Source organism: Saimiri boliviensis, chromosome 6, assembly GCF_048565385.1.
Source record: "Saimiri boliviensis isolate mSaiBol1 chromosome 6, mSaiBol1.pri, whole genome shotgun sequence".
In the NCBI taxonomy this organism is placed as follows: Eukaryota; Metazoa; Chordata; class Mammalia; order Primates; family Cebidae; genus Saimiri; species Saimiri boliviensis.
Genome location: NC_133454.1, coordinates 133,473,150 through 133,496,835, shown reverse-complemented (window position 1 = coordinate 133,496,835; position 23,686 = coordinate 133,473,150). Strand labels below are relative to the sequence as shown.

At 60.1% G+C, this 23,686-nt stretch overlaps 1 protein-coding gene and 1 long non-coding RNA gene across 5 annotated transcripts in view; one reads left to right on the top strand and one right to left on the bottom strand.

The window, feature by feature from the left end:
• LOC120364607 (uncharacterized) overlaps positions 1-8,222 on the top strand; it is a 14,271-nt gene extending 6,049 nt beyond the window's left edge. The window contains exons 5-6 of the long non-coding RNA XR_005579809.2: positions 552-1,309; positions 1,790-8,222. This is a non-coding gene — a long non-coding RNA (uncharacterized LOC120364607). The remainder of the gene's footprint in view (positions 1-551; positions 1,310-1,789) is intronic.
• Positions 45-23,686, bottom strand: ANO9 (anoctamin 9). Of its 4 annotated transcripts, none has more exons than XM_074401901.1 (23): positions 23,578-23,686; positions 16,874-16,930; positions 16,663-16,788; positions 16,398-16,543; positions 15,167-15,216; positions 14,971-15,029; positions 14,821-14,891; positions 14,322-14,456; positions 14,138-14,234; positions 13,680-13,797; positions 13,495-13,577; positions 12,374-12,478; positions 12,020-12,184; positions 11,907-11,943; positions 11,660-11,771; positions 3,260-3,317; positions 3,058-3,155; positions 2,852-2,985; positions 2,379-2,531; positions 1,530-1,677; positions 946-1,047; positions 778-871; positions 45-647 (listed from the first exon to the last, which is right to left on the bottom strand). In XM_074401901.1, exons 1-23 carry the CDS (start codon positions 23,581-23,583, stop codon positions 432-434), a joined length of 2,370 nt encoding a protein of 789 aa, XP_074258002.1. In that variant the 5' UTR covers positions 23,584-23,686; the 3' UTR covers positions 45-431. The 4 variants fall into 4 exon arrangements, with proteins under 4 accessions (XP_074258002.1, XP_074258003.1, XP_039326769.1 ...); XM_074401902.1 differs by having other exon boundaries at positions 12,086-12,184; XM_039470835.2 differs by having other exon boundaries at positions 13,680-13,740.

Here is a 23,686-nt window from a genome sequence, read left to right as displayed (position 1 = left end):
ATATAATCCTCCCTAGGGCCCAGCAAGGCCAAGAAAGCAAGACGAATAGGTTTAATTTTATTACAGAAACTGCTGGCCCAAGGGAACAGGCTGGCGAGGTGGGCTCAGGCCGCCTCCCAACACCCAGAATGGGGTCACAGCAGAATCTGCGGCCCAGAAGTCAGAAGCGGCCCAGGAAACTTGGCCCAGTTTTACTGCCTTGTGGCTGCCTGAGAAGTCCCACTCCCAGTTCCAAGTTTGAGAGCACCCACAGAGACGGAGCAGGCAGAACAGGCGATGCCCCGAACGTACAGGGAACTCCTGCAGCCCCCATGGGTACAGCTTGCAGCCCCCCTCCCTCCACACGCACAGCGGGAGGCCCCGTGGGAGCTGTGCTGTTGCTGGCACTGTCTCAGCTCCTGGGGGCCAGGGCCTCTAGACAGGCTCTGACCCTACACGTCTGTGCTCCTGGCGCTGAAGATGGAGGCTGGGGTGGGATAGGTGGGCGTCGGGGGCTGAGGGCCCATCTGCACCCTGCCCAGCCTTTGCCTTTCCCTCATCTTCTCACGCAGACGCTGGTACTTTATCTCCAGAACCCTGTTCTTCACCGACTGCGGGACGTCAGGCACGAACCAGGCGGCAATGAGTTTGATGCACAAGGCCACGTGCTAGGAGCAGCGCAGGAGAGGCCCAGCACTATCAGGTGCCAGCAGGCATCTGGGCGCTCGGGGCCGGGGAGGAGGACTGGAGAGAAAACTGCCCTAACCCACTCCGTGGCCTCTCCCGGTTCTGCCTCACCTCAAAGAGGATGACGAAGGCCAGGCGGATGGCCAGAAGGAACCAGAACTTCCTGGTGAGGGTGTAATGGTGGGGATGGCGGTAGTCCCTGTACCTGCGGAGAGGGAGCACCCGAGGTCAGGGGTCAGGAGTTCAGAGGGCATTCGTGGGGGAAGGGGAGTTCCAAACCTGCAATGAGTCACGTTTTCTGAGCCCTCAATCCCATCAGGGTCCTGGAAGTCCTTGGTGTAGAAGACAGACAGGCTGTGGTTGACATAGCCCGTGAGGCAGCTGGGGAGGGGGAGAGGAGTGTGGGCGGGGGTGGGCTTCCAGGCCGCCCCTCCAGGCCCCAGGGTGCTTCTAGCCTGCGTTATGGAGGCCACACCACAGACAGCCACCAGTGGGACGGGCCCCCGGGCCAAGCACATCTTCACATCCAGGGGGCTTGAGGGCCTGCGGGGACTCTGGACATCACCAGCCGCCTTCCCTGCCAAGGACTGACCCTGGAGACCCAGTCTGCGGCCTGGTGGCTCTTTGACGTCAGAGAAGCCAGGTAAGTCAGAAGAGGACACGCGGGCAGTCCCGGTCAGTTACTCCTGACCCTCAGCCCAGGGCCTGCAGGCCACCCCCGGCCCCAGCCTCACTGCAGTCCCAGGGGTACCGGCAGATCCAGCCACTTCCAAGAGAGAGTCTGGGTCCCCCCCCCAGTCCCCCCGGGGTTGGCTGTGGAAGGACATTTCTCCCAGGGGTCTCCAGACACTGGGAGGCCTCACTCGACTGTGGAGTTGGCTTCTTTGAGGCACGGGCTGTAGCGGTACTTGTAGACCACTCGAGGGATGAACTCAGACGTGAAGGCGATGACCATCCCGTTGGCAATGACCGCCAGCACGCCGATGGTCTCCAGCACCTGGAGCCAGGTCCCTGCACAGAGCAGCGAGCAAGCGGCTGGACTCTTCCAGCCTCCCTCGGCCAGCTCTGCCCCCACCTGCCCACAAGGGCCCTCCACGTCTCTATGCATGGCGTCCCATTGCAGCTCCAGGGCCACGGAATTCACTGGGAAGTCCCCAGCTCCCCGCAGAGCATGGCCTCAGCTCTCCTGCACCCTCACCCTGAGGTGGACATCGAGGGACCCAGGAAGCCTCACCCCTCCACCTTCCTGAACTTCTCAGCTGCCCCCAAGCCCCTGTACCTCCTGGGTTCCCACCCCAGGGCAGGACCTCACAACCCGGGCTCAAGACTGGGGGCCTCCCCAGGACCCCACCCGCATTCCCCATGTCCAGCGCCCCAGCCCTGGTCACTCCCCTGCTAGCTACCCCCTCAGTGTGGCCTATCTTGGGACACAGGCCAGCTGTTCTGTTCCTGCCCCAGCCACTGGCAGCATCTGGGTCCCCCTTGGGGGCATCAAGCCCCTCTGAGATCCTGACGGTTTGTGGAAGGGCCCTGCCCACTCCTGGGACCCTCCCCCCGACCCAGGCTCAACCCGCATCCCAGGCCTCTGGAGAAGGGCTGGGTCTGTCCACGGGGTGAGATCGGAAAGATTATTTCAAGGAGAGCCCGGGGGCCAGAGGGAGGTCCACAGGCTGAGCTCGGTTCCCGCCCATCCCGCGGCCGTCGGGCCTGACCGATGTCCTTGGCTTTGCGGGGCACCAGGCGCCGCTGCAGCCGGACCATCTTGATGGCGTCCAGGCGGATCTCCACGAGGTTGCTGAAGAGTGCGAGCAGCGGCGCCAGCGGGAAGGCGGCCACGAAGATGGTGGTGAAGCCGTACTGGATCACTGCGGGGTGGGGGTCACGCTCGTGGGCGCCCCACGATCGGCTCCGGGGACCCCGCCCCCAGGGCCCACGCACCCGTCCCGGGGACCCCGCCCCCAGCGCCCACGCTCCCGTCCCGGGGACCCCGCCGCGCAGCGCCCACGCACCCGTCCCGGGGACCCCGCCCCCAGCGCCCACGCTCCCGTCCCGGGGACCCCGCCGCGCAGCGCCCACGCACCCGTCCCGGGGACCCCGCCCCCAGCGCCCACGCTCCCGTCCCGGGGACCCCGCCCCCAGCGCCCACGCACCCGTCCCGGGGACCCCGCCCCCAGCGCCCACGCACTCATCTCCATGAACTCGTCGAACAGGCTGAAGGTGTTGACGGGGTTCAGAAGGTAGTTTCGCTGCCAGTCCCTGAGTTCCGGGTTCCCGGCGGGCGCCGAGGCCTGCTTGGAGCGCAACTTGTGCGCCAGCCACCTGCGGGCGAGACAGCGTGGGGAGGGCGCGGGCGGAGGGCCGGGGCTGCCGGGGCCGGGCGGGGGCACTCACGGGCCCAGGTACTCCACGCAGTTGCTGAGCGTCTGCTTCAGGCCCATGATGATGGCCATCTGCACGAACAGGTCCATCATGCAGCCGCTGGCGTGGCACTGCGGGGTCAGACGGGGGAGGGGGGTCAGGGAGGGGTCCCGGGGAGGGTCAGGGGACCGGGGTGGCTCAGGGGCGCGGCGTGAAGCCTGGGGGGGTGACTGACCTCTTCCAGCTTCCACAAGCCCGCCAGGCGCGTGGACTTCCCCGGGTGGCCATTGATCCTGTGGGGGGAGGGGAGGTCTGGGGTGCCGCGGGCAGCGTCCTGCCCCTGCCAGGGTGGGTGCAGCAGGACAGAGGCGGGAGGAAAGAAACAGAACAGACGGGCAGGCCCTGCAGGCGAGCGGCCACAGGCGCTCACACCCGGAGGGACCGCACCCCACACGTGCGCGCACAGCGACACGCAGGCTCCCGACGGTGTCTGTTAGGAGTGGCCTCGGTTTCTCCCCGTGGAAACGGCACATTGGGTTATCTTGTGTTTAAAATCATCTGCTTTCCATAATACGAGAAAAATGTGAACTCCCTTAAACCAAAAGTCAGGCTCAGGGTCAGTGGTGAAATTCCACAAGCATTCCTATGGCAGTTCCTGACAACTAGTATTTAACACGGTTCTGGAATTCCTTGCAAATAGGCGAGAGAAATACAAAGTATAAATAGAATACATTTGCAGAGGACAAAAATTACTATTTTTAGAAAATATGATTATATACTTGGAAAACCAAAATAAAATAACTGAAAGCTGGGTGGATAAATCAATCGAGTGCTCAAGTGGATACAAAATTCATGTCCAGGAGAACTGGCTTTTTTGTGTGCCACAAAGCCACAGGGAAACGTGGCATGAGAAGTATCCGTGGCAGCTGGGCACAGTGGCTCACGCCTGTAATCCCAGCACTTTGGGAAGCTGAGGCGGGAAGATCACCAAGTCAAGAGATAGAGACCACCCTGACCAACATGGCGAAACCCTGTCTCTATTTAAAATGAAATATATATTTTAAAAAGAGAGAGAGAAGTATCAGTGGCCTGCAGACACCAGAAAATGTTATCCATAACAAGAGTGAAATTCACAAGGTATCTGTGGGGCCTAAATGAAGAAAACTACAAAATTAATAAGGAGCATGAAAGAAGACCTGAATGGAGAACTTTGTTCTTCAGTAAGAAAACACAGATGTGGCTGGGTGTGTGGCTCCCAGCACTTTGGGAGACCAAGGTGGGCGGATCACAAGGTCGAGAGTTCGAGACCAGTGTGGCCAACATAGTGAAACCCCATCTCTACTAAAAATACGAAAACTTAGCCGGGGATGGTGGTGGGTGCCTATAATCCTAGCTACTTGGGAGGCTGAGGCAGGAGAATTGTGTGAACCCAGCAGGCGGAGGTTGTAGTGAGCCGAGATTGTGCCACTGCACTCCAGCCTGGGCGACAGTACGAGACTCCAGCTCAAAAAAAAAAAAAAAAAAAAAAAAAAAAGAGGCCAGGCATGCTCACACCTATAATCCCAGCACTTTGGGAGGCCAAGGCAGGGGAATCAAGAGGTCAGCAGTTCAAGACCAGCCTGACCAACATGGTGAAACCCTAAAAATACAAAATTAGCCAGGCATGGTGGCAACTGCCTGTAATCCCAGCTACTCCGGAGGCTGAGGCAGGAGAATTGCTTGAACTTGGGAGGTGGAGGTTACAGTGAGCCGAGATTGTGCCACTGCACTCCAGCCTGGGCGACAGAGCATGACTGTCTCCAGAAAAGAAAAGAAAACGCAGGATGTGTTTGTAGGCAGAGTGATAGGCCACAAAGGTGTCCACGTGCTCATTCTTGGAGCCATGACTGCATCCTTACCTGGCGAAGGAATGTTATCTCACACCGCAGACGGTATTAAGGGTGCCAATCAGCTGAGTTTCAGACGGGGAGATTATCTTGGGTTATCTAGGTTTTCCTGGTATAATCACAAGGGTCCCTACATGGGGACAGGGGCAGCTGGGAGCTGTCCTGACTCAGAAGAACTCAGCCCCATGCTGTGAGCTCCGCCAAGGGAGGAGGGAAGCTGAAAATGAATTCTCCCCTGGAGCCTCCAGTGTGGCCCGGCCCTGCCAGCACCTTGGTTTTCACCCAGCGGGACTCAGCTGGGACTCCTGGCGGGCAGAACTGAGAGAGAGCGGTTTGTACTTTTGAAGCCACTAAACTGTGCTCGATGATTCTCCTGGAAACAATGTATCATTTTACTGATACAATCTTTTTTTTTTTTTTTTTTTTTTTTTTGGGATGGAGTTTCCCTCTTGTTACCCAGGCTGGAGTGCAATGGCGCGATCTCGGCTCACTGCAACCTCCGCCTCCTGGGTTCAGGCAATTCTCCTGCCTCAGCCTCCTGAGTAGCTGGGATTACAGGCACGCGCCACCATGCCCAGCTAATGTTTTGTATTTTTAGTAGAGACGGGATTTCACCATGTTGACCAGGATGGTCTCGATCTCTTGACCTTGTGATCCACCCGCCTCGGCCTCCCAAAGTGCTGGGATTACAGGCGTGAGCCACCACGCCCAGCCTACTGATACAATCTTAAGTCCCACAGGATTTTGAGGTAGTTTGACAAAGTGATTCTGACGTTCATCTGAAAGAATAAACATGTAAATAACCATTAAAAAAGTAGAAAAGGGCCAGGCACAGTGGCTCAAGCCTGTAATCCCAGCACTTTGGGAGGCCGAGGCGGGTGGATCATCAGGTCAAGAGATCGAGACCATCCTGGTCAACATGGTGAAACCCCGTCTTCTACTAAAAATACAAAAAAAAATTTATCTGGACGTGGTGGTGTGCACCTGTAATCCCAGCTACTCAGGAGGCTGAGGCAGGAGAATTGCTTGAACCCGGGAGGTGGAGGTTGCAGTGAGCCGAGATCGCGCCACTGCACTCCAGCCTGGCGCCTGGTGACAGAGTGAGACTCTGTCTCAAACAAACAAACAAACAAACAAACAAAAAGTAGAAAAGAGTGATGGACAGCAGCTAGCCCCACCCAACAGTGAGGCATAAAGGATCATACCCCACATAGTAGGGGCTAGCCCTGGAACGTCAGAATCCATGAAAAGACAAAAATAGATAAGTGAAGAGTGGAATTTGGTGTATGGCGAAGAAGGCATTTCAAGTTAAGAGTGGTGGTGGGGATGGCAGGTCCATCGGTGGCTTAGGGACTGGACAACTGGCTGCCATTTGGAAAACAAGCAGGCTTCCCTCCCCTGCCCTGTGCAGAAAAAAAAAAACCAGGGATTTGAATGTTTAATTTGTTTTGGTTTGGTTTTTGAGACAGGATCTCTGCCACTCAGGCTGGAGAGCACTGGTGAGATGACGGCTCACTACAGCCTCTACCTCCCAGCTCCAGCGATCCTCCCACCTCAGCCTCCCGAGTAGCTGGCACTACAGGCCCACACCACCACACACAACTAATGTTCTGTTTTCTGTAGAGATGTGCAGGGGCAGGCAGGAGGGTCTCACTACATTGCCCAGGCTGGTCTTGAACTCCTGGCCTCAGGTAATCCTCCTGCCTTGGCCTTCCAAAGTGCTGGGATTACAGGCATGAGCCACTGCACTTGGCCAAATGTTTAATATTTTGAAATCATAAACATCTAAAGGAAATCACAATTAAATGTGTGTGTGTGTGTGTGTGTGTGTGTGTGTGTGTGTATTTGAGATGGAGTCTAACAGTGCGATTTCAGTTCACTGCAGCCTCTGTCTCCTGGGTTCAAGTGATTCTTGTGCCTCAGCCTCCTGAGTAGCTGGGACTACAGGTTCACGTCAACATGCCTGGCTAATTTTTGTATTTTTGGTAGAGATGGGGTTTCTTCATGTTGGCCAGTCTGTTCTTGAACTCCTGACCTCAAGTGATCTGCGTGCCTCAGCCTCCGAAAATGCTGGGATTACAGCCATGAGCCACTGCACCTGGCCCACAGTTGAACATATTTATTAATCTTGAGGAGTGGCATGAAAAAATAGAACCATAAAGGAGCATATTGTCAGAAACAAAATTTGCCTTTAGTGTGACATGGGAAACCAGATACATTTTTCACCTCTGTTTTCCAAGAGACACCTCTGTGTTCTACAGCTAAGCTCTAGAGTCAGACTTTGTGGTTTTTGACTGTTCCACCACCCATTGGCTGTGTGACCTGGTGATAGTTTCTTGACCTCTCTGGTCCTCAGTCATCTAAACTATAAAATGGCCATGAGAGAAGCTCTGCCCTAGAGGGCTATTGTGCACATTAAATGTGTCAATGAACATAGCTAGAACTTAGGACAGAATGTGTGAGTAGCTATTTTTATAAAGACCCATCTCATCCATCAAGAAAAACCAGTTCAGTTCTTTAGTCTTTAATATGTGTGAAGACCCACAAAGATTTACTCCCAAGAGGTAAACCAGCTGTGTAAGGGAGAGGATGGTGATTTTTTTTAAATGGACCCTTTGGGAAACAAGAGATCATTAGGGAACAGATGAGAATTTAGGGAGAAGGGGCCGGGCATGGTGGCTCATGCCTGTAATCCAGGCGCTTTGGAGGCCAAGGCAGGTGGATCACCTGAAGTCGGGAGTTCCAGACCAGCCTGACCAACATGGTGAAACCCCATCTTAAATTTAAATTAAATAAATAACCGGCCCGGGCCTGGTGGCTCACGCCTGTAATCCAAACACTTTGGAGGCCAAGGCGGGCGGATCACCTGAGGTCGGGAGGTCAAGACCAGCCTGACCAACATGGTGAAACCCTGTCTTAAAAAAAAAAAAAAAGAGAGAGAGAGAGAACTTAAGGAGAAGGAAAACCTAATTGATATCCTCAAGAAAATAAAAACATGAAAGTCAGGCATGGTGGCTCAAGCCTATAATTCCAGCCCAGGTTGGGCAGATCACGAGGTCAGGAGTTTGAAACCAGCCTGACGAGCATGGTGAAACCCCATCTCTACTAAACCTGCAAAAATTATCTGGGCATCATGGCAGGTGCCTGTAATCCCAGCTACTCAGGAGGCTGAGGCAGGAGAATCGCTTGAGCCCAGGAGGTGGAGGTTGCAGTGAGCCGAGATTTCGCCACTGCACTCCTCCAGCCTGGGCGACAGAGCGAGACTCTGTCTAAAAAAAAAAAAAAAAAAAAAAAAAAAAAGGAAAAGAAAAACATGAAAGGGATGCTGTGACTAAACAGTAAATAGGGAACAAAAAAAATCTTAGAAATTAAGACTTTAATTGTTAAATTAAAAAAAAAAATCAATGGATGGAAAAAGAGGCAAAGAGATTCTCCCCAGATGTTGCAGGAGGAGACACAGAGACGGGAGGGGCAGGAGAGAAAGGTGGGAGCACGGTCAGCAAGCCCACCAGGGCCAGGAGCTCCATGAAGAGAGAGAGCAGAAGGAAAACATTTTTAAAACCAAACCTGAGAAAAAAATGTTTTAAGACGAAAATTGAATGAGCCAAGACGGGACACAGCGCGCACGGATTGCCCGGCACCGTGACAAAGAAACGCCCCCCGGCCCCGTGCTGCTCCCCAGCTTAAAGAGAAGGTCTTGGAGCTTCCAGAAGGAAAAATAAGGTTTTCCACACGCTTCTCACCAGCCACTCTGCACGTTAGAAAGCAGCCGAGCAGTGACTTTCGACTTCTAGAAGGGAAAATTATCTTCAGCTGAGATTGCTACACTCAGCCACATCACAATCACGTGCAAGGGTACAATCGTGACGTGTTTAGACATGGAAGAATTCGGCAAGTTTACCAAATATACATTTTTTAGGAAATAAGAGCAAAAAGCAAGAAGTTGGCTTGGGAATTCAGGAACGAGTGGCCCTAACCCAGGAAAGTCGCAGAAGGAAGTCCAAGAAGAGAGTTATGAAGAGTCCCAGAGCGACCTGCGGGGTGTGGGTAGGAGAGAGGAGGGCTGGTAAGGAAGATCTCCGGAAAAAAAGGCTCCGTGCGCTACGCGGCGCACTAGAGAGAGGCTGGCAGGACTGAGGGTGTGACAAAGGCACTCAAGAGAAAAAGGCAATTAGAAACCCCAGGAAATGGACTGGAAGGCAGACAAAAAAATAATATATAAATAAGCTCCAGGAAAAACAGAGCTGTGCAACAAAGGTTCTGAATATGATGCAGAATAAAACATGCCATGATTTTAAGAAACTGACGAGGAAGGAAGAAAGAAAGGGCGGAAAGATAAGGAAGAGAAGGAAGAAAGGAAGGAAGGAATATACACACGTCCATGGCTCTGCTGCTGCAAGAAGCTAACAAAGACGCCCAGCTGATAGGAACAGTCAATTCACAGGAGAAAGAATACAGTCAGTGGTCAATATCCTCAAAGAGGCTGGGCTTCACCAACAGTTTTTAAAGGCACTTTTACAAAATGAAAAGACGCTGCCTGTCAGCTCAAGATGGAACATGTGGTTTCTGTGTTACTGGCCCAGCCTTTTTGGGGGTCTGTTTAGCAGTATCTATAGTCGTGTCCCAACTTGCAATTACAATGGCTGGCTGCAGGCGTGGTGGCTCACACCTGTAATCTCAGCACTTTGGGAGGCCGAGGTGGGAGGATTGCTTGAGCCCAGGAGTTCAAGACCAGCCTGGGCAACATGACAAACCACATCTCTACAAAAAATACAACCAATCAGCTAGGCATGATGGCACCTGCCTGTAGTCCCAGCTACTCAGAAGGCTGAGGCAGGAGGATTGCTTGAACCAGGAGTCTGAGGCTGTAATGAGCCTTCATTGTACCACTGTACTCCAGCCTGGGGCAATGGATCGAGATACTGTCTCTAAAAGTAAATAAAGAAAATAAAATAACAGGCTGCTGACACTCACTTCCCAGTATCACCGTATAGGTGGAAGGGAATCGGGGCAGCCTGCAGTCCCCTCAAGACATCCAGCTTTCGGGGGAGACACTCAGGAAGCAACCCAGCCTGCCAGGATCCCCAGGAAGCCTCAGGACTTGGGTGCCCCTGCTGGTCTGGGGGCATGCAGACCCAGCTGGAAGGTCCCTGGGCCTCCTACCTGACCACAAAGCCACCCCAGGAGGACTAGAAGCTCACTACGGGTTTAAACAGCTGAGGACTCGGCGTGCAGGGCTGGACCGTTTGACACTGAGGCCCCCACTGGCCTCCCCAGCCCCAGCTGGGCTCTGCACACAGGCAGCACCGTTCTGCCTCCAGGTGGGAGATCAGGGCTCACCTCCAGGAACTTCCAGGGTGAGAGGCCCTATCAGGAGAGACGTGGCCCGCAGCAGGCCCTGCCTTCCCAAGACAGATGGGGGTCAAGAACCGACATCGACAGGGCCAGTGTGGTGGCTCACGCCTGCAACCCCAGCAGTTTGGGAGGCCGAGGAGGGCGGACCACCTGAGGTCAGGAGCTTGAAACCAGCCTGGCCAACATGGTGAAACCCCATCTCTCCAAAAAATATAAAAATCAGCCGGGCGTGGTGGTGGGCACCTGTGGTCCCAGCCACTCGGGAAGCTGAGGCAGGAGAATCGCTTGAACCCAGGAGGTGGAGGTTGCAGTGAGCCGAGATTGTGCCACTGCACTCCAGGCTGGGTGACAGAGTGAGACTCCGTCTCAAAATAAAAAGGCAGGGGGGCTGCAGCCGGCATGCTCTCACCTCGCCTCCTGATTAGTGAGATGACCCTTTCTGGTCCCATCAATCTGCACCTTTCTTTGGCCGGTGCAGTGACTCATGCCTGTAATCCTCACACTTTGGGAGACCAACACAGGAGGATCACTTGAGCCCAGGAGTTCGAGTCCAGCCTGGGTAATTTGCAAAAAATGCAAAACTAGCTGGGGGTGGTGGTGCGTGCCTGTAATCCCAGCTGCCGAGGAGAGCCGGGAGGCCAAGACTGCAGTGAGCCAAGGTTGTGCCACTGCACTTTGGCCAGGCGACAGAGCAAGACCCTGTCCCTCACTGTGTCTCACGTGTGCACGCGCTTTCTCTCTCTCTATATGCACATGTATATGTATGTATGTGTGTGCATAGCTATGAAGACGTATGGAAAGGCAGAGCCGAGTGTCCTTTCCGCAGAAAGAGCAGGTGCGACTATTCCCAGGACACACCCATTTCTGCCAGCGCTGTTCTGTGCGTGCCAATGCGTGAGAAGGCCCGGGAGACCTCCGATGGCCCTGACGCCCCCTCGGGGTCTGGGATTCAAGGGCTGGACCTGCTGCGGGCTTCCCCCACAGGCCTCCAGATTGGATTTCCAATTGCTCTCAGCGCTAACCGTTATTGGAGACAGAGCCTCACTCTGTGGCCCGGGCTGGAGTGCGGTGGCACAGTTTCAGCTCATGCAACCTCGGCCTCTCAGGTTCAAGTGATTCTCCTGCCTCAGCCTCCCGAGTAGCTGGGACTTCAGGCACCCGCCACCACGCCCGGCTAATTTTGTATTTTTAGTAGAGACGGGGTTTCACCATCTCGGCCAGGCTGGTCTCGAGCTCCCGACCTCAGGTGACCTGCCCGCCTCGGCATCCCAAAGTGCTGGGATTACAGGCGTGAGCCCAGCCTGTTTTTAAAATTAAAGGAACGGACATTTCCACGTTAAAGGCAGCGGGACAAGCGCCCTGTGCTGGTTGGAAGGGGCCCGGCGCTGGCCTACCTGCCCAGGATGAAGGCGATGTAGATGAGCGAGGAGAAGTGGGCGAAGAACTGCAGCGTGAAGAAGCGGGTGGTGAACCTGCTCTCCCGCTCCGAGAAGGTCCGGGGCTTCTCTGGAAAGGCATGGGCCCTCACCTCTCTCCCTGCTCAGGGGAGAGCCCCCTCCCCGGTCTCCGACCGCAGCTCCAAGGCTCCAGCCCTGAGTCCTCCCGCCGGGTCCCCCGGGAGGGTCTGGGTCGTCCTCTCACCGAAGTCGCAAAGCTTCAGGGCCACGAGCTTATTGGCCTGCAGAGGGGAGTTCAGAATGGGCTCGCCGCGGCCCCACGGACCCCGGCTCGGCCCACCCTGCTCCCGGCCCCACCTTGGTCATGACGACGATGGTCACGTAGTGCACCAGGGCCCCGGTCACCACCACGGCCGTGGTCACCTGCTCCTCCAGGAAGGCCAGCGCCGGGCTGCTGCAGAGCGCGGAGGCCAGGACTCGGTAGACCACCAGGAGGTGCGCCATGCCGATCATGAGGGAGATCTGTGGGATGGCTGCGGTGGGCGCGGGGCCGGGGAGGGCGCGGGGATGGGAGAGCCCCCCACAGGGAGCGGGGAGGCGCGGGGACGGGGAGTGCACAGGTGCGGGGGTGGGGGATGAAGGGCCGTTGGGAGGCCTGGGGGCAGGGAGGGCTCAGCCGATCCCCATCCCACCACAGTGTCCCCTGCGCACCATGAGCAGGGTGAGCACAAAGATGACAGTGCTGCGCAGGTAGGAGTGCTGGTGCAGCTGCAGCTCGTAGCTGGGACAGTTAATGAGTTCAAGTGCCATTTCCTCCTGGGGAGGGTGAAGGGCAGGCCTCAGACACGGGACACACGACCCGCACGTGGAGAGACAGACACAGGACGTGCCTCACACGTGGGGAGACAGACACGGGACACGTGACCCACACGTGGAGGGACAGACACGAGACACAACCCACATGTGGAGAGACAGACACAGGATGTGCCTCACACGTGAAACAGACATGGGACATGTGACCCACATGTGGAGACAGCCACGGGACATGCCTCACACGTGGGGAGACAGACACGGGATACGGGACCTACACATGGAGGGACAGACACGAGACATAACCCACATGTGGAGAGACAGACACGGGACGTGCCTCACATGTGGGGAGACAGACACGGGGCACGTGACCCACACGTGGAGGGACAGACACGAGACATAACCCACATGTGGAGAGACAGACACAGGAAGTGCCTCACACATGAAACAGACATGGGACACGTGACCCACATGTGGAGAGACAAACACGGGACATGCCTCACATGTGGGTAGACAGACACGGGACACATGACCCACACGTGGACAGACAGACATGGGACATGCCTCACACGTGGGGAGACAGACATGGGACATGCCTCACATGTGAAACAGACACGGGATATGTGACCCACACATGGAGATACAGACATGGGACACATGACTCACACGTGGACAGACATGGGACATGCCTCACACGTGGGGAGACAGACACGGGACACAACTCACGTGGAGAGACAGACACGGGACATGCCTCACACATGGGGAGACAGACACGGGACACATGACCCACACGTGGAGAGACAGACACGGATATGCCTCACACGTGAAACTGACACAGGACACGTGACTCACACATGGAGAGACAGACATGGGACACGGGACCCACACGTGGAGAGACAGACACGGGACACACAACCCACATGTGAGGAAACACAGGGACACACGCCTCAGACACGTCAGGCATAGCTGGGCTGTGCAGAGCTCCGGGTGCCGACAGCGGCCACGCTGCGGTCCCACCTCACCTGGTCCTCGTCCCACACATACAGGTTCCAGTGCAGGACCACACTGGCCCGCTGCCGCTTCCAGATCTCCAGGAACACTGTGGCTGTGGCCGGGGAAGGAGGGGCATTGGGGCGTACTCTGGAGGGGCCTTGGATCTGGGCTGGCCCTTCCCCTTGCCCCGCAGAGGCATCCTGCGGCCACTCACCCCAGAGAGCCATGAAGATGGCGAAGACCACCGTGCCGTCATTGTCAAAGAGGTGGGTGAGCTGGAGGGGGTGTGTGGGCCAGAGGGGGGAGGTGAGCCGGGAGAGTGGGGCGGGAGGCTGGAGAAGGGGCAGGTGGGCCAGGAGAGTGGTGAGTGGCCCGCAGTGGGGACGCAGGGAACCGGGGAGTGGGAGAGGCGAGTCAGGGAGAGGGGGGCAGGCGGGCCGGGAGGGTGGGGCCAGAGCAGGGCCCAGATGATCTGGGAGTGGAGGAGGTGAGCCAGGGAGGGCAGGGGGTGAGCCGGGGAGAGGGGTGCGTGGGCGGGGGCTGTGCCTCCCCGTGAGCCCCGTGGGGAAGCTCAGCAGCTCTGCAGGGCTCCAGGCCTTGGCCTCCCCACCTCAGGTGGGTGCACCTCGCCCGTCTGCCGCAGGCCCTGGGGTGGACCCAGCGGCGACCAACCTTGGCGAAAGTGCAGGTGTCCGAGAGCCGCTGGAACCTGCGGCTGCGGTCTCCGAGGGGACACATGAGGATGTCGTCGGCTTCGCATATCTCCTTGCTGCAGGGGCAGGGTGAGGCTGGGGTGGCTCCTCCTGGCAGCAGAGCCCACCCCGGCCCCCCACGCCCGGTCCCCGCCGTAGCCCACCTGATCTGGCTGGCCTCGAACAGTGAGAATCCACTCAGGAAAACCACGAGTCCCGTCAGGGCGGCTGGCACCAGCATGTAGGTGTACCAGCCCAGCCAGGCGAAGTACAGGGCCACCTTCTCCCCAAAGTAGTTCCTGCAGGTGGCCGTGGCGGAGGCTCGCTCTGCCAGGGGCTGGGCTGTCGGGCAGTGGGGCAAGGACGGGGGTGGGGGAGGCGGGGTTCTGCCTTGGTGGCATCAGTGAATCTGAACGGGGAGCACATCTGCGGGCGAGGGGGCATCCATGGCGGTGTGGGGGGCACGGGAGCGTCATGGCCATGTCTGGATGTCCACAGCCGTGGGGGCATCCGCAGTGGGGTGGTGGCCTCTGGGTGGTGTGTGGGGATTCTGTGGGTATGTGGGGGCATCTGCAGGGGTGGGGCCCTCCGCGGAGGGTTTGGGGGTGTCTGTGGGGGTGTGGGGGTGCCCATGGGCTTCTGTGGCCGCTGTGGCCACCTTACCTGATATCATCCACTGGCTGCTTGCGGAACATGCTCCTCCACTGCGCCCAAGTCTTCAGGTTTTCCTCCTCCTGGCTCGGGTGACAGGGAGTGAGAGCTGCCATCCGGGAACCCGCCCCAGGGCGCTCTCCCGGCTGGCCCACCCCTCACCTTGTGTAGGGGGAACTTGGCCTCGAAGACCCCGTCCTTCACCAAACTCTCGAATGTCTCTGTGGGTCACAGGGGTTCCCAAGTTGGGGGAGTGAGGTGCTGGGAGAACCCTGCCCTTACCATGCCCCGTCTGCGCCCACCCCCACCCTAACCACCAGCCCCCTCTGTGCCCTGCCCTGCCCTGCCCTGCGCTTACTGCCAGCTGAGGTCTTGTTTTTCTGGACCACGAAGTTCACGATTCGGATTCTGAGACCCAAGAGCCGGGACAGGGTGGTCGCATGTGGCCGCGGTGGACCCTGCCTCCGGGTCTCCACCTGCCCTCTGGTCTGGCCAGGCCCAGGCCCCTTCCCGTCCTGGCAGAGCCCCCAACCTGCCAGCCCTGACCAGACCCCAGAACCCACAACTCACCCGGGAGCCCACCCCCCGACTGCAAGCCCTCCCGGGGTCTGGCTTGCCCCACGGCCTCCAGGATGAGGCTGCTCTGGGGGGCTCCCTCCCCTCGCAGCCCACGGCCCCCGCCTCCAACCCTACCCCCACCTGCAGGCCCATGTGTCCAGAGCACACCCCAGCCGTTACACCCAGAGCCTCCTCACACCCTGTGAGCGATTTTGTTCTGCCTGAGCAGAGGCTGAGGCTTAGGAAAGGAACGTCCCAAGGCCATGTGGCCAGGGAGCAGCACAGCCGGGCGGGCTCCAAGCCGCCGCTCGGGCCGAGAGACATGGCTCCTGGACACCCCAGGGCACGTCTCAGGCCCACGCCCCCCAGGTCAGCTCCCCTCAGACCCTCGAGCCGCCTCCCGGCTCTGAGGTCCCTCGCTCCTCTCCAGGACCCACAGCTCTCTGCTCACGATGCCCATCCCCTGCCTCCTAGCCAATACCAGCCGTGTCCTTGGCTGGTCCACCAAGCGGGCTGGGCCTGTGGGGCCTAGATGGGCTCGGGGGGCACGGAGCAGGTCGGGGGGCATGGAGGGCCAGGCTTGGAGGCTCCCTCCTGGCTGGAGGACTGGGGAGAAGCAGGGGCTTGGGGAGCAAGGAGGCTCTCCCTGCCGGGCCTCTGTGAGGCCAGGGACAGTGTCCAGGGAGGGGCATTGGGCCTGCAGAGGAGGGGCCTTCAGGAGACGCTGGCCTAAGTGCGGGTGGGGCCTCTGGGCTTCTGCGAATGCTGCCCACGCCCCTAGGCTGGCTTTGACTCTGTCACGGGAACGCGGGCGCCCACACGGAGCCCTCGGAACGCGCCGAGAGGCGAGAATCTTCGCAGGCCTTTATCCGGACGGGAAGCCGAGGCTCACAGCCGGTGGGTCTCACACCCGGGGCCCCTGCCCTGAGACCGTGTGGCTGTCCTGCCTTGGCGGCACCCGGAGCCTGGCACTATCGCCTGCTCGGTCTGGACCAAGCACGCAGGCTTGGGGTCGGGGCGCGGCCTCTCACCTCGTGGTGACCGGGACAGCCGTGGCCTCGGCCTGCTCGGCGTGGCGGGCGGGACCCTCGGGCTCCAGGAGGAGAGTGTGGTACAGGTCAAAGACGCTGTGGTCGGCACGGATCCCAAAGAACACCTGTTTCTGGTCCTTTATCATCTGGGGGTGGGGGGCCACATGGGACCCTCTATTCCACCTCAGAACCGTCCCCTCCATCCGCAGCCGTGGCTCCTCCCCTGACGGGCCCCACGGCCTGCCCTCACTGGGCACCAGCCCACCTTGGTGTGGAAGCCCTTTCTCCTGAGCTCTTCCAGGAACTGCCGCTGCTGCTGCACCCGCCGGGGGTCTGTCTGGGTGCGAAGGTCGGCCGCCAGGACGTAGTCCCACTGCTCGGACGCCTCGGTCTGCAGGAGGAGGCACAGGGCCAGGTGCAGGCGAAGGGGCGGGGCAGGGCCAGGCGGGGCCCGGGAGGGGCCCACGGACACCCACCTCGCAGGGACTGAAATCCATCAGCGGGAAGCTGTCCCCTTCCGGCTCTACCAGGATCTGGAGGTTCAGGGAAGAGGAACAGATGCCAGGATGTGATTGGGGTGAGATACCCGTTGCTGGCGGGTTCCTGCAGCCACACACCACCCCTGCCCACAAGGAAAACAGCCAACAGTCCCAAGGAGATGGCTGTGGGCGGTGACAGCCCAGCGGGGCAGGGCCTGCTGCAAAGGGCCCGCAAAGGACCATGTGGACTCCTGCAAATGCAGCAGGGACGATGCAGCCCAGAGAAGAGGAGCGTGGTGAGCAACTGACGGGGGAAGAGACGAAACGTCAGAACAGCCAGGTACACGAAGGTCAGAGGACAGGACACCACCGGCGGCTCGGGAGAAGCCCCGGGCGCTCCTGCACGCTCCGGCTGCTGTGCACATCCGAGCGTGGGTCTGGAAACTTTTTGCAGTGTTTAAAACTGAACGGTCCTAGCACCTGGTGTGGCCCACCGACCCCTGGAGGTGCGGACAAGGGTGCTCACAGCAGCCCGATTTCACATCAGGCCCCTGTGGGCAGACGGAGGACACGGCGCTGTCCTCACACAGGAAGGGTCGTGAGTGCCCGCACGGTGCTGTGCACGGGGCTCCCGCAGGTGACTGCCTCAGGCACGTCCCAGCAGACACAGGGACACGAGAACCCTCTGGAAGAGGTGAATTTGCAGGGCCTGAGTGTCTCCCTGATACCTGTGAATGGCTGAGCAGCCTCGGCGCACCCAGTCCCTGCACCTGCAGCCCGGCCCTTGCCGAGCTCAAGCCCTGCCTCCTCCAGAAAGTCTCTCTTGACTGCTTGAGGGCTGCCAGGTAAAATAGAGACCACCTAGTCACCAAGTCACGTTTCATTTCCAGATAACAACAGAAGCATAGAATAGTATTAGTATTTGTATTCGTACAGCATTAGCATGCTGGTAGTATGCTATGCTATTAGTAGAGTATTAATATAGTATGTTATAGTGTTGGTGTAGTATTAGTAGAGTATTTTAGCATTAGTATTAATATTAGCAGAGTATTAGTATACTACGGTATAGTATTAGTAGAGCATCTATAGCATAGCATAGCAAAGTACATTCCAGCGATTGCACGGGCCACGCCCACACTGAAAGCGTCGCCTGACTGGGCGCCTGTTTCTTACTTTGTGTCCCCAAGTCGGCTCCCCTGGCCCAAGTCTGCCCTCCAGCGCCCGCCCCACACACGCACACCAGGAGCTGCTGGTTCCAGGACAGGCCTCTCATTCTAGCTACCATCTCAACCACAACAGCCAGGAAATGCATCCAACCGACCACAGGATGGGAGGCTCTCAGGCCGGGGGTTGGTCCACGGCTGGTGCCAGTCCACGGCCGGTTAGGAGCCGGGCCACACAGCAGGAGGTGAGCGGGGGTGAGGGTGTGGGGGGGGCATTTCTGCCTGAGCGCCCCCTCCCGCCAGATAAGCTGTGGCATCAGAGTGACAGGAGCAGGAGCCCTCCTGTGAACTTCGCAGGCCAGGGAGCTCGGCTGTGTGCCCCTGAGGGGACTCTAACGCCTGATGATCTGGGGGGAAACAGCTTCATCCCGAAACCACCCCGTACCCACAGCCGTGGAAAAACTGTCTTCCTTGACAGCAGTCCCTGGTGCCAGAAAGGCTGGGGACTGATGCTCTAAGGCCTCAGGCACCTCGGTCACGGGGGTGGGCCCGCGCAGACACGGCCTCGGTCACGGGGGTGGGCCCATGCAGACGCCGCCTCGGTCACGGGGGTGGGCCCGCGCAGACACGGCCTCGGTCACGGGGGTGGGCCCGCGCAGACACGGCCTCGGTCACGGGGGTGGGCCCGTGCAGACACGGCCTCGGTCACGGAGGTGGGACCACGCAGACACGGCCTCGGTCACGGAGGTGGGACCACGCAGACACGGCCTCGGTCACGGGGGTGGGACCACGCAGACACGGCCTCGGTCACGGGGGTGGGCCCGCGCAGACACGGCCTCGGTCACGGGGGTGGGCCCGTGCAGACACGGCCTCGGTCACGGAGGTGGGACCACGCAGACACGGCCTCGGTCACGGAGGTGGGACCACGCAGACACGGCCTCGGTCACGGGGGTGGGACCACGCAGACACGGCCTCGGTCACGGGGGTGGGCCCGCGCAGACACGGCCTCGGTCACGGGGGTGGGACCACGCAGACACGGCCTCGGTCACGGGGGTGGGCCCGCGCAGACACGGCCTCGGTCACGGGGGTGGGCCCGCGCAGACACGGCCTCGGTCACGGAGGTGGGCCCGCGCAGACACGGCCTCAGTCACGGGGGTGGGCCCACGCAGACACGGCCTCGGTCACAGAGGTGGGACCACGCAGACATGGCCTCGGTCACGGGGGTGGGCCCGCGCAGACACGGCCTCGGTCACGGGGGTGGGCCCGCGCAGACACGGCCTCGGTCACGGGGGTGGGACCACACAGACACGGCCTCGGTCACGGGGGTGGGACCACGCAGACACGGCCTCGGTCACGGGGGTGGGCCCGCGCAGACGCCGCCTGAGCCCAGTGCCGCACTGCAGCCTCCCTGGGCGGGGAGGTGTTCACCCCAGTTGGCCCACGGGGCTCACCTGGTCCTTCTGTCCCCTCCTAGGCCAACAGTCCTTCTGCCTCTGCCTGCCCTTCCTCTGACTCCCTGGCTGGCCCTCCCCACAGCTCGCAGACAGATACCTGCACGCAGGTGTGGCAGGCCACAGAAACTTCCCCCCCATCCTGGGTCGGAGCAGAAGCCTCCATCTTCAGATGGAGATACAGGGAGGGCGTGGCACCTGCCCAGGCAGGAGAGGCCTCCCCCAAGGGGACTGGTGGCCTGGGGGCCGTGGGCGTCACGGCCGTGGCTCTTTGGCTTGCCTCCATAGGGGCCCAGGAAGTGTCATGTCAGAGCGGTTAGTGAGGGAACAACCCCTCACATGCCTGGCTTCAGACCCTGGGTGAGGGTCCCTCCCCTGCCCAGAACCTCAGCTCCTCTGGCAGAGGCTGAAATTAGAGACCTCTCACATCAGCCTGGGCCCAAAGCTGAAAGCTGGCAGGATAAGGCCAGACCCGTGAGAAGGAAGGGACCGGGCAGGGACCCCAGGCCAGGCAGGACTTTCAGAGAAGTCTGGGGAGAGGGGGCCGTCCTGGGGAACACTCTCAGAGGTCGGGGAGGGAAGCCGTCCTTAGCCCCAGAAATAAGGCACAGAAAACCCCTCCCCATCAAAGGTACCGTGCAGCACTGGGTGATGGTTCCACGCCTCTGGAAATGGCAGAACCAGCCTCCCTGGGGGGAATGGAGTGTGGCTGGGACTGGTCCCAGCCCCCATCACTCCTGGGCTGACAGGGAGCCCGCCACCCTAGAACAGAGCTCCACGAACACCCGGGGACCGTGCTGGCCCCTGGCTGCCCTTAGCTGCTCCCTCAGCCAGGGGCAGAAGCACGAGGGCTACCAGGTGGAGGCTCCCTCAACAGCCAGACAGGGGGAGCCACCCAACCCACAGCCAGACAGGTGGAGCCCCCCCACCCACAGCCAGACAGGGGGAGCCCCCCCAACCCACAGCCAGACAGGGGGAGCCCCCTCAACCCACAGCCAGACAGGGGGAGCCCCCTCACCCACAGCCAGACAGGTGGAGCCCCCTCAACCCACAGCCAGACAGGGGGAGCCCCCTCACCCACAGCCAGACAGGTGGAGCCCTCAACCCACAGCCAGACAGGTGGAACCCCCGACCCACAGCCAGACAGGCCTGAGGCTCCCAGACTCTGCTGTCAAACACTGGGCCCACTGGCCAGTCCCGGGGCCACAGCCACCAGTCCCCAGGATTGGGCCTTCTATTTGTCCATCCGTCCTGCAGGGCCAGTGTCCAGGGAGCCACAGGACTCTGGCTTCTCTGCTCCGCCCTCGGAGCCTTCACAGTTCGGGGCTGGACCACCTGAAGTCACCTCCACTTCTGGCCAAGTAGACTGTTGGGTTGGTTTGTCCACAGAGAGGGGTCTGGGACCCCCATGCCCCCAATCCATGGGCCCCACCTCCGGGAAGCCACATGTGGGCCCACAGGCTCCCAGATGGCAGGGCAGTGACAGAGGCTGGCATTACACACTCAGCCTTGGGCCTCTGAGGCTTCAGCCAGCCTTGCCGTCTGCAAACCCAGAGAGGGAGGCCAGCTCTGGGCAGACAGCCGGCCACGCCCTGGCTCTGACACCACGGAAAGACCCCCTGCCTCAGTTTCCTCGTGTGTGCAGCAGGGTGCCCCTCACCCCTGCTCACAGTCCCCTCGATGATGTGCAGACACAGGAAGGAGGCGGACAGAACCACAGACACTGTCCTCCCGGTCCTTCCTGCCCCACAGCATCACAGGCCACGTGCCCAGTGATCCAGGGCCCCAGGGAGTGGGTGGGGGGCCCTGGCATCGCACTGTGGGCATGGGCCAGGGTCCAGTGGGCAAGCCCCTGGCTCCCAATGAGGAAGCTTCTGGAGGCACCGCAGCCCACAGAGACCCTCCCTCCCGAGGGCTGGAGTGTGAGGGTAGAGCTGGGGGTCCTGCCCATCCATCCTCACAGCCCAGCCTCCAGGCTGGGACGGGCAAAGGAGACGGACCCCAGCCCGCGCCCGAGCAGGCCTGGCTAGTGGGTCCCAGGATGCACATTGCCCAGGCCACCTCCCCTGAGGTCGTGTGAAGCCCCTTTGCCGGCGTCCCGGGCCTTCGGGATCTGCCCCTTGAGTACTTTGCAGTTTCGTCATCCACCGAGGGTGGTCCCACGTACAGAGAGGCCACCCGGTGAACCAGAGCGCCTCGCCTCTGCCCGGCCACAGGCCCTCTGAGCGAGTCCTCCCTGCCTGGCTCTGCTCCTTGAGCCTCCAAGCCCGTCATCTGCGCCCCCCATTCCCCTCCAGTTGCCCAGTCTGTCATCTGTCAGTTCACCCATTCGTGTGCCCATCCGTGCCCAGACACTGATGGCGCGACCTGCATGCTGCCCTCCCAGGCAGTGCGTGGTGTTTGAGGACATGGGTGGGGGCCTGCTTGGCAGGCAAGGAGGCATGGAGCTTGGCATTGTAGGGCAAGAGGTTGGCAGAAGTTGAGAAAACGGGGGCAGCATTCTTGGGAGAAAGAATGTGTGTGGGCAGGCCCTGAGGGGCAGGGTGCAGTTGGCATCTGGGACTCAACACTCAGCACCTCCAAGGAGGACTTGGTAGCTACTACTATTGCTGACTCAGCACTCAGCACCTATGGAAACTGAGTCTTAGTCCTTCCAGGGACTCCATTCTTGACACTCCACCTTTGCAGAAGCATAAAGGGCAAGAAGGGAGCCGCCAGAGGGGAGGCTGGAGGTTGGCAGAAGCCAATCAGGGAAGGCGGCTTGGGCAGCTGGAGAGTTTGGACTTCGGCAGGGGGCAGTGGGGAGCTACAGAAGGGGTTACAGCAGAGGCAAGGCATGCCCAGATCCAGCCTGGAGCTGGGACTACCAAGTCCTCCCTGTGTCTGCAACTGTCCATTTTCATCACCACGAGAGTTTGACCTGCTCCATTTCCGACCTAGACCGGTTCACCCCTCCTTAGGCAACTTGGTGGTCCCCCGCACCCAGGAGGTCACCATGTTGGGGCTGAACTCAGTGTGGACACCCAGTCAGCATGGCACTACAGCCCAGAACTCCTGGGTTCCAGCAGTCCTCCTGCCTCAGCCTCCGGAGAAGCACGCGCCACCGCTTTTTCAAGGACTGATGCTCTCACTTAGGGCAAACGAGATGCTGCTTCCCCCCAGCCCCAACCCCCAGCCGGCCCCACATCTCTCCTCGAACCCCAGCATGGGAGGAAGGGGCTGACAGAGGGGACCCTGAGCTCAGGCCAAAGGCATCAGGGGCTGGGCTGAGCAGCCAGGATGTTAGGGCTGGATGTGGAGGGCCGGGGAGAGCCCTGGGCAGAGGTGGAACCAGAGGCTGCCTGCACAGCCCACACAAGGAGGCAACAGGGAGGCTGGTTTCACTCCGCCTCGGCACTGCCTCCTCCCTGCGCCAGGAGCTGACGTGCCCAGGCGTTGGCCCGGCCCCAAGTGACCTCTTCACTGGCAGAGGGGAGAAAGGATGTCCTCCTGCCTGTTCTCCTGCGCCCCCCTTCTGCTCTGCACCCCCAGCCCCAGAATTGGAATCCAGCAGCAGCGGTCGGCCCCCACCTGTGCCTGGGGCAGGGCTGCTTGGGGAGCAGAGAGCCCGCAGCCCACTGGCCACTCTGCAGCTCCCAACCCCAGGGCAGCCTGCCCGGAGTCCTCAGCCCCTCCCGCTTAGGGGCCAGCTGCGAGGCAAAGCCGCCAGGTCCGGGGTCCTCACGGGCAGCCCCCGGCCCGGGCGGGCGTGCTCGCTCCGTCTTGTACCGAGGACTCTGTCTGGTAAGGGTTCCCGGTCCCACACACTTGCTAAGAGCCCAGCCCTGGTGTCCTCAGAATCCCGGGCTGGTCGGAGGAAAGCCGCCCTCCTCCGGCGCTTCCGACCCGCAGCGTGCCCCGGTGGTCCAGGAGGCCCTGGAGGCAGCTGAGCTCTGCTGGGGTCCCGCCCACACCCGACCTGGCAGCCTACAGGGACCCCCCAGACAGGAGCCTTCCAGGTGGGGCTGGCGGCAGGCGACTGTCGCCCGGTGGCCGGGGCGTGGCCGGGGGCAGCACAGGTGTGGACCCTTTGTAGCAAGGGACTCACCTGCATGCTGGCTGCGGCTGGAGTTCTGGGGCTGGGGCTGGGGCTGGCAGCCAGGAGAGTGGCTGCCCGTGGCGGGCACTCCTATCTGACTTCCTCGTGGGGCTTGCCC

Coding starts and splice junctions, on each gene's coding strand:
- ANO9 (XM_074401901.1), bottom strand. Junction 14,235..14,321: donor TTCGAGGCCAGCCAGATCAG/GTGGGCTACGGC, acceptor CTGCCCCTGCAG/CAAGGAGATATGCGAAGCCG. Junction 3,318..11,659: donor ATCGCCTTCATCCTGGGCAG/GTAGGCCAGCGC, acceptor CTCCCCCCACAG/GATCAATGGCCACCCGGGGA.